This window comes from Poecilia latipinna, unplaced genomic scaffold (genome assembly GCF_001443285.1).
Source record: "Poecilia latipinna isolate Pla-1442-1.1 unplaced genomic scaffold, P_latipinna-1.0 Scaffold82, whole genome shotgun sequence".
Taxonomy (NCBI): Eukaryota; Metazoa; Chordata; class Actinopteri; order Cyprinodontiformes; family Poeciliidae; genus Poecilia; species Poecilia latipinna.
Window position 1 is genome coordinate 419,732 of NW_015112698.1, and position 12,305 is coordinate 432,036.

Sequence of the window (12,305 nt, forward strand, 5' to 3'; positions counted from 1 at the left end):
GTTGAACCAAAATGCTCTAACTAGTTTATTTAAAACGGCATCTTCCAATATATCTAAAATTGACCCTTGCTGAACACCATAGTTGCTCTTAGGGATGAACTAATGCACTGTTTTCACTTCCACTACTGATACGGATATCTAGATTTTGTATCAGCAGATATCGATCCGATACAGAGAAATGCTGCTGAATTAACTGAAGATGTTTCATTTTTTAAAACGCAGACATAAATGTACTAAATTACACATTTATTTTATAACTCTGCACATGTATGACACATTTAAACACCAACAGTTTCACAAGCTTGGTCAGACATGCTGCAAAAACAACTTCAATTTGTTCAGTCAGTACAACAAAAATAACATCCAATGTAAAATAAATGATAAAGAAACTGAAAATGAATAATAATAATAATAATAATAATAATAGGTTGACTATGATGGTCATACGTATAAATAAACTGCCTTCTTTCAAATGGTTCATTGGTGGATTATTTAATAATAAGACATTGTGTCCCATGTTAAAAGTGAAGTAATCTTCCAGAACTCGGTTGCTAGGTTACAGGCTTGGCTTGGCTGGGGTTGCTAGGTAACGGTGCAGCGATATAAGTGAAATCTAGCACTTTTTTTTATCAATACTAAGGAATTATTTACTTCAGACAAGCTCTAATATCTTCCTTAAAAGTTGCATGTAAGTTAGTTTTGTGTTATTTCTAAGATATTTGCACTAGAACCTAAACCAAAAATACTTGGTAATATTTTGTGTTTTTGCAGTGTTGTCTGTATGCTTGTTTTTTCATGTCTTTCTTTCTCCTGTTAGCCTCTGTAAAGCACTTTTTTTTATCACACCTGGCTTTTTAAAACGTGCTTTGTGAATAAAGTCTGATTGATAAAATGAATGCTTGTGCTACCTGAACGCTCCTTCGTAGCTGTAGTACATTTCTTGCTCGCTCATTTCACATTTATGCTGTCCGTTTCCGTCTCCTTTGCACAGCTGACATAAAGACTCCGGGTCACCAGCCTCGTTAGCTCCAGGGATGCAGCTGGCGCTGAAGAAATTCGCCACACCTGATGAGAAACATAAACAAAAACAAACACTTAACTTGGCCTCACTGCAAAAGCACAAAACCTCACCAAGTTTTTTTCTCTAGTTTCTGAGGCAAATATCTTGGTACGATTGAAATAAAACAAGTACAAGTAACTTTTCAGTAAAACATATGAGCTGGTTTTAAGTCAGTAATTCCTTAGTATTGCTGAAACTTACTAGTTCAGTGGCAAACCTTTTCACTAATAACTGGCTAATAACTAACAAATTTTCCTGGATGATAAATTATCCCAGAACTCATTGCAATATTGTCCATTTGAGACCATTTTCAACTACTAATGGCATATTAATGGAAGTACACTCCTTCAAAAAAAATTAATTTCTAATTAACATTTAACATTGGAATTGGAAAACATTTTTAATATCCAAAATAAGTAAACAAAACAACTGAAACAATAATAATTAAAATGGATTATGAAACTTTTGTAGCCAAAATTGGTTTTCAAAAATATTAATCATTCATCTCTGACAGGGAAAACGGGCAAAAGTAGCAGGCAGTGTCAAAGTTTTGCAGCAGTTTTCAAAATGGCTGCTTTTCAACAATTGTAAAGGGGAATATCACTTTGACATTGTTCTCCAAATGGAAATTCATCGCAATAAATCATGTGATGAATTGATTTGGTGCTTATTGTGACAGGTTTACTTATAACCTGACATTTTTCTTATGCTGTAAATGAAACAATCTGCAAGTGGGACTAGTCTTTCATCAATATTAAGAAAATATTTATTTAAAACAAGTTCTTATGTGTTGCTGTAAAGCTACATGTAGCTAGCTTTGTCTTATTTCAAACTTAGTAAGATATTTTCACCATAAACTATATCAGAGATTTTGTATTTTGCAGTGTATCCATGATGTATTTGCTATGAAAAAAACAAATAAATATAAGAAAAGAGCAAAACAAATAAACAAAGCAAAATAAGACGTCAGTGAAATTTACCTACATAAAAACAAGAATCTCTGGTATTTTTTGTAGAACAAAACTACAATGCATCATTGACTCAATATTTTTATTTATTTATTTATTTTTATTTATTTATTTTTATTTAAGTCAATATTAGAAATCCCATTTTCCTCTCAAATGAGCAGAAATTCTGGTACATAATTTGTTTAACATGTCTGCATATAAAAATCGAGCAACTAAAAGCAGTAATGAATGTTTTAAATAGCAGTTGTTTCACAACATTTTCAGTTCATGCGCTTTTTATCCATTGTACATCCAAAATAATTGTATTTCTGTGCATCTTTACCCTTTGGAATGTCGCAGCCCATCACAGACATGAAGCCCTGGTCGATCAGGTATCCCAGCGGCATGGTCCAGCCAGCAGTTCGGCCTTTCCCGGTGTGGCAGCTCTTTTTCCCCTTCAGGTTGTTGATGTTGATTGCGGAGTTAGATTTCTTCACCACAGCAACGGCGTAGTAGGAGCTGGTATCTGGCGAAACAACAGCGGAACAACTGAAGCGAGCAGCGAGGTTGACATTTTGGAAATAAACTCGCTAAATGGAAACAGCTCGATAAAACTCGTTTTTCAATAACAAAAGTTGTGATGCTAGGATGCTCCACGAGACACGTGATCCAGAACCGGATGTTTCCACTGGTGAAACCCACGAAGAAGAAAATAGCAGGAAGTACTTGGAGGCCGTTGGCGGCATGTTTTTACTGACTTACTTCTTATTTTCAAGTGGTTTTAATTGCGTTTCCTATTTAATGCAAACAACGAAATTGCGGAATTGTGTTGTTGCTTTTTACGTTAACGGAATAAAAGCTGCGTTTCCATTGAATATATAACTGCGCAATTTAATATCTCGAAAATAAAATTACATAGTGGAAACAGCAATTCTGCTAGGATGGGGTGGTTTTTCGACCGCATAGAAATGTGATTATTTTCACACAAGACACATGATGAACAACCGGATGTTGCCACTGGTGAAACCCACGAAGAAGACAAGAAGTAGTTGTAAGACATGTTTTTAATGACTTATCGCTGAATAAACTTAGTGTGAGTTCAATTACGTTTTTTCTATTTAATGGAAAAACCACAATTGCAGAATTATTTTTTGTTTGTTTTTACGTTAAGTTTTGTGTGCATGTTATTTGTGACCTCTACATGAACTTACCTTTAGTTCTGCTGTCTTATCATCAGAGCCCCAACAGTGGTCAAAGTACAGTAAGTACTGTAAGGTTTCAAAATGTACCACATGCAATACAGAGATTACCATCCAGATATAACAGGTGTTGTAACTAACAATGTAGCTACATCAGCATTTTGCAACTCACCCAGATAATACTCCAGATATTAAGTTATCTCAGCATATATAATGTGTTACCTTTTTCTGATAAAAAGGAACAATGTAAATTTCTGATACGTAAAGCAATCAGTCATTATAATGATATAAGTAAAAAAAAAAATAGCTTGAATGTTGTAACTTCTCAATAATATTTTAAGGATTTACATCCATAGAATTTGATGAACCAGAACAACCATAACATTTGATGAATTTGATGAACCAGAACAACCATAACATTTGATGAATTTGATGAACCAGAACAACAATAACAATTTGCATATTCTGTTTTTAGGCAGGACAGGAAGAGAAACACTGAAAAACAAACTTTGCATCTCACCATATCACTGTATAGACTACGTCACATGATTGTGACGTAGTCTATACAGTTGAATGAAGAAGCTGAGTCTTACCACCATTCTTTGATTCACTGGCAGCCATCTTGAAGGTGGCAGTCTTCATCGCATTGTAGATCTCAGAGCCAGACATGGACAATGCATCCACTTCTTTTTTCTGCAGTGAGACATAACAGCATATATAGGAATGTTCTGAGTCTAAGTGCAAAAAAGAAGAGATGAATGTAGAATTGGGCAATTAATAAATAATACAATAAGTGACAGTATTTGTTGTTGCTTCTGCAATTTCTGGTACTTATTAATTAAGCTATAGACAATCTAAAATGTCACATCCCTCAGAAAAAGAACATTGTTTAGCATCAACAGTATGTTTTGTGAATAAACAGTTACAGTTTATTCCAGCTTTTCTTGAACCACTACCTGATATTAATCCTGATTTTTTAATCTAACGGATTATTTCACTGCAAAACAACCAAGTAATTTTGCCTTAATTTCTAGTGCAAATGTCTTTGTACCTTGAAATAATACTAAACTAACTTACAAGTAACTCTTCAGCAAGACATATGCGCTTGTTTTAAGGAAAAAAAATTCCTTAATATTTATTTAAAATGTATAAGTTTTTCTGGTAGATTATTTTTACCTTGTTATCAGTAAAATAATCGGCCTGTGGAACTGGTACTTTTTTATTAATATTAAGTCAAAAATTCCTTAATATTGATGAAAAAGTTCTAGTTGGCAGATTATTTCAGTTATTTTAAAGCTCCGTTTCCTAGCAACCCCAGCCAAACTCAGCCCGTTACCTAGCAACCCAGTTCTATTTCCAGTGGAAGGTTCTTTCACTTATAAGAAGACATTTTCCCATGTTAAGAATCAGTAAAACTAGTAATTTTTCATCAATATGAAGGAATTATTGACTTGAAACAAGCTCCTACGTGTTGCTGAAAACTTACCTGTAAGTTAGTTTTATCTTATTTCAAGTGAACTAAGGTATTTGCACTGGAAACTAGACCAGAATTGTTTGGCTTTTGCCGTGTTTTGTGTCATAAATAGTAAATTATTGTTTTGCAGCAGCCAAAATCCCACCTGTAGTTTCTGAATGCAGTCCTGGACGGCTGGGCTTTTGGTGCAGCTGATGGAGGGCCGGATGGAGACTTTGGAGAAAGCCTGGCTCATATCCTGGCATTTCTTCTGCTCCGGCTCTGAGACGGTGCACCATCTGATGGTCTGCTGGCAAAACACTGATAGGGATATTACTTATTACTGTGTAACTGAGCAGGTTAGGAAAGAACTTGGAAACGTTGTTGCAGAGGCTGTTTGGCTTCTTTTCAATGCTGATTTTTTATGTTATTAACTCTGAATATGGAAAAAAAAAATCTGCATTTCTGCAGATGAAAAAGCTCAGGAATATCCTGCTCTGTATATGTTACACTGCAAAAACATAAAATCTTACAGAGCATTTTGTCTAGTTTCTAGTGCAAATATCTTAGTGAACTTTAAATAAGACAAACATAACTTAAAATTAACTTTTTAACAATGTGTAGGAATTATTGTTTTCAATAATTCCTTCATACTGATGAACTAGTTCCACTGGAAATTTTTTATTTCACTTATAGCAGGGAATATTTATTGTTGTAAGTGAGATACCAGTGGAGTTAGTACATTTTTATTAATATTAAGGAATTATTTACTTAAAACAAGCTGCTATATCTTGCTGAAAAGTTACTTGTGAGTTATTTTTGTCTTTAAGTTCACTAAGAGTTTTGCATTAGAAACCAGATACTTTGTAATATTTGGTGTTTTTTGCAGTGATGTTGGCCAAGTTATCAATCCTGTAAAAATATTAAACTTCAAGTATTCTGGTCTCTAGTGCAAATATCTTAGTAAACTTTAAATTAGACAAAACTGACACAGAATTAACTTTTCAGCAAGATATAGGAGCTTGTTTTCAATAATTCCTATAACTCCTTTATATTGATGAGTTACTTTAACACAGGAATGTTTTTTGTCATTAGAGAAATACCAGTGGAGATAATACATTTTTATTAATATTAATTATTTACTTAAAACAAGCTCATATACTTCGCTGAGAAGTTACTTGTAATTAATCTTGTGATCTATAATATTTGCATTAGAAACCAGATAGTCGGTAATATTTGGTGTTTTTGCAGCGCAGCGTGTTCAGTCCATGTTTTAACAGCTCTTACCTGCAGGCAGCAGCAGCAGCAGCAGAGCTCCTACTATCTTCCACGTTGTCATGGTTTTTGCTTTGCTTCCTCTCTGGGTTTCACTGAACCGCCTTTCTGCGCTTCTCCACTTTATATGTTCGCTCCAGAATCAAAGTCCGTTTTTTATCTCCGGTGTTCGACTTAAAGTCCTCCAGTGAAACCGGATCAGCGCTGTGATTTCGCTGATTTACAACCCGATCTCCAGCCACAGAAACAGCAGTTCCAGGACTGTTTACAGCTCCGTTTAGAAGCGCAGCAAACGGCTTCACGTTTTCTGCACATCGCAGCGCGGCGGCCTGGCTGCAGGCCAGCGGCCGGACAGAGAGGCTCTGTTACCGCCCGGCCCGCTTCCCCTACCTGCCTCTTCTGGTGGTGTTTTTCCATTAAGGATGTGGCAAAGGAGGGATTTAATCCAGCACAGTGATGATGTTGGTGCCCGACTCGACGGAAAACAGTTTACCTGCTAACATGTCCGGGACGTTTGACTCCGTTTTCTGTACAAAACGCTTTTATCCTTTCACTTTATGTGACTTTCAGAAATAATCTACACACATTGTTGCCTCTGTTAAGAAAAAAAAACGAGTAGGAAGAGGTAAAATACACAAATCTTTCATGTAGCAAAATAAAACAGAAGAGTATCAGCGCTACTGTGAGGAAAAGGAAAATACGACTTTTGATCTCAGATTAAAATCTGAATTCTGAGATTACAGTCGGGCTGTTTTGATTTTCTGTGGCCCCAATGCTCTCCTGTAAAATGTTGCTTTAAAAAAGTCAGAATTTAACTTGAGAAGAGAAAAATTATATAAGACATGTTAACCCTATCCATAAACCTGAGTGAAGTTGGCCCCCCCTCCTTCTTCAAATCAGACAAAATTGGTGTCAAACGTTTGTGCTACGTTTGTGCAGCAAAAATTTTCGTTTGTGCCGCTATCATTTTAAAGATATAAAGAAATGTTTCCAGAGGTCATCCAAGGTCAACCAACCCCCCCGACCTTAGGATCAGACTCAGAAACCCGCTATAGAAGGATTTGGCCACATGGTTTTGGTAGACCTGATATTATTGTTGTTATCTTGTAGTGAAAACCAGATTTTTATCTAAAATAAAATTCCCAGGTATTAAAAAATACATAAGGAATCCATTACACTGAATGTTTCTCAATTATAGACAAGGATAAGAGAAATAGCTTTTTGCCTCACAGAAATAATGTTATATTCTCAGGAGGAAACAATTAACAATAATGGAGCTGAGAAATCATTAGAAATTACACAAACGCTTAGATCACGTGTTTAAAAGCCTGCTGAGCATAAAAACAGTTTGTCCAGACTTCCACATTTTTCCTGGGGAACAGGGAGTCATAGCTGCAACTTTGTTAAAAAAATAATAAAAGAAACATTTTGGCTCCAAAAATCTTCAGAATAGCATTAAGTTATATAAAAAAAAAACGAGTTTAAAGGTCAGTTTACAGCAGCAGTTCTGGTCTTGTAAGGCAAACATTACAGCTCAAGTTGAGGTGTAAAATGTCAGCTGATGTGCTCCAAAAATAAAACCCTCCTAACTGTCTTCACATGAGCATCCCTTGTTCTTCTGCTGCAATAAAAGAGTTAAATTAGTCACACTGAGCTCTTCGGTCACGTACAGCAGCAAGAGGGCAATATAATAATAAACAAGCTGCTTTTTCTTCACATCCTGAAGTTTAATAAAACATCACGTTTGAGTCCCATCTGCATTTTTCTGATATCAGCTGACAGCCGGACATTTCACCCTCATTACCGGATAGTTGGACATTTGAACGCAGGAACTCAGCGACCTGAAGGCGTGATAATAAGAACCTTGGACATGCCATAAAGTCAAAGGCCGAAAGTCTCACTGTGGTTGCTGACTGCAGACAGGCGTCGAGCTACACAAAGAAACTTACAGCTGACAACTTGAACATCTGTTTAAAGGGGACGTATGACGCAAAATTCACGTTTTGCTTGTTTTAGTACTTCCGTTTTGGTTTCTACTGCTCCTAAAAACGAACCAAGTGATTAAAAGAAAAACACCCAGAAGTTTTTTGGCAACAAGTTAATGTTTCTGGTAAATGATCCATTTCAAAAACCTTCTGAATATAATGTCACAAATCAACAGCACATATTTCATGGCCCCTGCGTCGTTACTTAGCAACCCAAGCCGAGCTCCAGCACGTTTGATCAGCCGTACAATGGCTGCTGGAAAAGACAAGCGTTTCATTAACTTACCATCCAGAAACCACTTTCTACATTCTTGTTGGTTGTGCAGGAGGCTCCACTTCTGCTTTTCAAATATGAACAGTTGAATAATTCCCTATCTATTTGCAGCCAATTTTACGTGAAGAGTGTAAACTTTAAAGTGACAGGAGGCCCCAAAACAAACCACTCTAAAAGGAGCTTAAAATACTCAAAATCTCTTTAAGAATTTTATACAAAAAAAAAAAAAAAAAACATATTTTGTGTTTTGGTATCCTAACCTGTTCAGGGAGGCATCTTTAAAATAATGTTCTTTATTATACAAGTGACCTGTACCGTCATTTACATAATTTGCCATTTATGACAATAAGATGCCTTTTGTAACTAGTTTAGTGTTAAAGATGAATCTTTTGTTTTCCAGCCACATAGAAAAGTAACAATGTCGACTTCAATGGTTGTAGAAATGCTACATATATAGCAGGTATGACTAAAAAAATGATTTACTTTGTAGTTTAAGTCCTTGAAATTGGGCCTCTGTCTCTTTAAGAAACTTTTGCTGTTTCTGAAACTCAGAAACTTCAGGAAGTCGCTCCTTCATTAACCCTTTAGCAACATTTTCAGCAGCGTTTCACTGAGAATCAATGTTTTCTATGCTCTTGTTGAATCGACATCACAGAGAATTAATTTAAAATATCATAAAGTGGCCGATAAGCGCAGCTTTTTAAACATATTTACCTGCAGGTTTTACTGACTGGAATATGTGTCAAAAGTAATCAGACACCTAAAAACCCCCAACCTAAAATCAAGCAAATAGTGTAGCTAAATTTACTTTATTTCAGAAAAGTTGTAAATTTCCAACAAAAAAACCCATAAATTGAAATTAATCTCAGAAATTTTCTGGATTTTTTTTTTTTTTTTTTTTTGGAATTTTCTGACTTTTGAAAATTGTCAACATTTGAAAAGTTTTTTGTAGACAATTTCAGAGATTAGTGGACATTTACTACTTTTAAATTTTTTTTATAAATCTACATTGGCTGCAACGCGCCATAGTAGATTTGGGACATTTTCTGTTTTAAAAAAAAACCATCTAGTTTTCAGTTTCTCTTCGGCTTGATGGAACAAATTAATTTTCAGTAAGAGGAACAAGATTCGGTCACTTTGTTTAAAAACATTTGTTATATTTAGTCAAGGCTGGTAAATTAAATAAAATCTGGTTTTGGTGCATCATTTCCATAAAAATCTCTGAATAAACATCGTTTTACCTTTTCTTAAAGCTACATTATAAAAAGACAAACACTAGATTGTAAGAAAACTATAAATTAAAAGTTTCCATCTGCATCTATCGGCTAAATTTGTATCATTTTTTAATTGCATTTTTGAAATTATTCACAAATGGCCGCTGAGCCGCACTTTGGATGAAAAAACTGCAAATTTTCAACTGAATCACCACCAAAAGTTTATCATTCAAAATATCACTATATTACTATAAATGCACAGTAGATGTGATAAGAACATTTTTATGCATTTGACAGAGAAAAAGAAAAGTCGTCTCTTGTCACAGTTAAAGGGACTGCAGTAAAGCTCAATAAAGCCTTTTATTTATTTTTGTACCAAAATAGGCAGTTAGAGCAGGGATAAATATTATATTATGTTAGATATAGATACATCTCTTTAATCGATTCTTTGCATCGGTGCTTTACTCTAACAAACAGTGGCATAGTCCCCCGGCTGAAACACGCAGCCAGAGCCGTACGGAGGTTCCCGTTCTCTCAGCCGACGGTCACAAATAATCTACTGGGATTAACAAGGAAACATAAATCCAGAAGAACAGAGGAGACGTTAAAGCTCTCAAAATGTGGTGAAAGTTGGTAGTTTTTCTGCGTTATCAGGGCGCCGCCGCTGAAAGAAGGGCCTCTCTGTACGCCTCCGTCCTCCAGTCAGCTTGGAGGAGTCGCCTTGAGGGATTAACGCGGATTAAGGGGAGACGGTGGCTGACGAGGTCCATACAAGCAAGGGCTGCGCCATCAAAAGCATCTTGAATTTCTGTCCTCAAGCAGTAGCTGATCGTCAGGTTATTTTTATCGTCCTGTCACGATGCGGCTGAAGGTTCGGTTTCCGTGACGACAGGGAGGAAACGGTGAAATTAAAGCTGCAGCTGGTTTTTATAGAGGAGGGAAATGAAGCAGGTGGTGCTGAGGTCACACAGCCAGAGTCAAAATAAAAAATGAAAATCCAAACTAAATAAAAAAACATACAGTGGATTTATGACAAAGTATTAGGACCAGACCAAGAAAAAATAAAATTATAAGAAAAAAATTGTAGTAATATGAGAATAAAGTCATATCAAAACTTCATTCTCATCTTGACTTTAATACGACTTTATAGTTATTAATACAACTTATTATTCATAAAATTACGAGAATAAAGTCGTACAAGAGTAAACTTAAATAAGGTAATATTCATAATATTACAACTTTATTATATTTTGTAACTTTATTCTCGTATTATTTTTACTTTAATAGAACAACTTTATTGATACGACTTAATAATACTTTATTCTCATTATAAAACTGCAATAATAAAGTTGCAATAATACCAAAATACAGTTGTACAAGAATAAAATAAAAATAATGTGAAAAAATTGTTTTTATTATGACTTTATCCTATTATTATTTTGACTTTATTCTCGTTTCAACTTTAAGAGTATGACTTTATTAATGCAACTTAATATAACTTATTTTCATAATAAAACTACAAGAATAAAGTCATAATATTATAATTACCTCATAATACTGCAACTTTATTTTCATATTACTTAAACTTTATTCTTTTAATTTTATTATTTTTTATTTTCTTAGCTTTGCCCCAACACTCTGTCAAACGTTTTTTATGACAAACTTTGATGTTTATGCAACGTCTGATATCTTTGTTTACTAAAAATGTGTAAAAATAAAAACCTTCACCAAAATCTCCTTCATAACTTTAACAGAAAGACGCGTCACACAAGATGCTTTAGGAAATCAGCCCTCGTTAGTGCAACTACATTTAGAGGGAAGGAGTCACGATGATGATGATGAAGAAGAAGGAGGCGTTTCACTGCTTAAGGTCAAAGTGCACGGAGCGTGTAGGAGACAGAAGTCTGAGGTAAAGCCAGAAAAAGGAGAAATCCTGGAATTACTGGAGAGAATCGCTTTTACTGCTTTTTAAAAATAATAAAATCTCTTCTGATTTAAAATGTTAAGGTTTCCTCTTGAGCTGCTAAAAAGTCAGATTGATCCGATTTTATTATGTTTCAGTCAAATTTCCTTCCAACTCTGCATATTTACTGACCAAGTATGGCGAGTGGAAAACATAGTAACACATTTACATTTCATTTTTGTTCTTTAGTCCTGGGGAGCCCAAACTTTCTGTCGAGTCAAAAGTACTTGTGGGCCAAGAAAAACAAACCAAATAAAGTTGTCCACGTTATTATTTATTATTTTATTGAAGAAAATTCATGTTTATTTTTATAATCAAAACACTAAAATAATTTTGCTGTATTAAATCAACTAGTTTTTAAATTACTTTGGGCTTGGCTGAACAAATTAGATCTCAGTTATAAGAACAGGATTTGAGTTATTTACTTCCAAAACGTTTAGTTGAGTTTAACATTGAATAAAAATCTAATTTTGTGCCCCAAAGTCAGCCTGGCTCCACTTATCACACAAGCTTCACTGTAAAAACATCAATACTTTGTGCAGTACTTAACATTTTCCATTTAAATTATGTAAATAATTTTTAATGTAGATTAAAATAAAGTTTAAGCAAATCTGTATTGTTTTTTAACTACTGTTGAGGACCACAAAAAAATTAGTCGAAGGGCCACAAATGGCCCCCGCGGCACACTTTGGACACCCCTGACTTAGAAGAACAAATTCCCATCCCAATACTCCAATATCGAGTAAAATCTCCCAAATACAGCAGATCTTTGCTTTTGATTGTCTTTTCCTGTCTCTGTAGGGTATGTCGGACCCATCAGAATATTTAAGAACTATATTTAAAAACACTAATTATGACTGTTTTTACAACAAACGTCGTTCATGTTTCTGCTCATTAAGCCTCTGCTGGAAATATTCACATTGAGGTGAAAATTA

General features: G+C 34.8%; 2 protein-coding genes across 2 annotated transcripts in view; both read right to left on the reverse strand.

The window, feature by feature from the left end:
• Positions 1-5,654, reverse strand: part of fkbp2 (FKBP prolyl isomerase 2) — an 18,816-nt gene extending 13,162 nt beyond the window's left edge. Inside the window, exon 1 of the mRNA XM_015020163.1 lies at positions 5,650-5,654. The gene's annotated coding sequence lies outside the window, so the exon portion shown is untranslated. The remainder of the gene's footprint in view (positions 1-5,649) is intronic.
• Positions 1-6,511, reverse strand: part of meltf (melanotransferrin) — a 15,756-nt gene extending 9,245 nt beyond the window's left edge. The window contains exons 1-6 of the mRNA XM_015019751.1: positions 5,947-6,511; positions 4,826-4,980; positions 3,800-3,899; positions 2,351-2,533; positions 909-1,065; positions 561-582 (exon numbers count right to left, since the gene is read on the reverse strand). Of these exons, the coding sequence (XP_014875237.1) occupies positions 561-582; positions 909-1,065; positions 2,351-2,533; positions 3,800-3,899; positions 4,826-4,980; positions 5,947-5,998 (669 nt within the window). The 5' untranslated portion in view covers positions 5,999-6,511. The remainder of the gene's footprint in view (positions 1-560; positions 583-908; positions 1,066-2,350; positions 2,534-3,799; positions 3,900-4,825; positions 4,981-5,946) is intronic.
• Between the last annotated feature and the right edge of the window lie 5,794 nt (positions 6,512-12,305).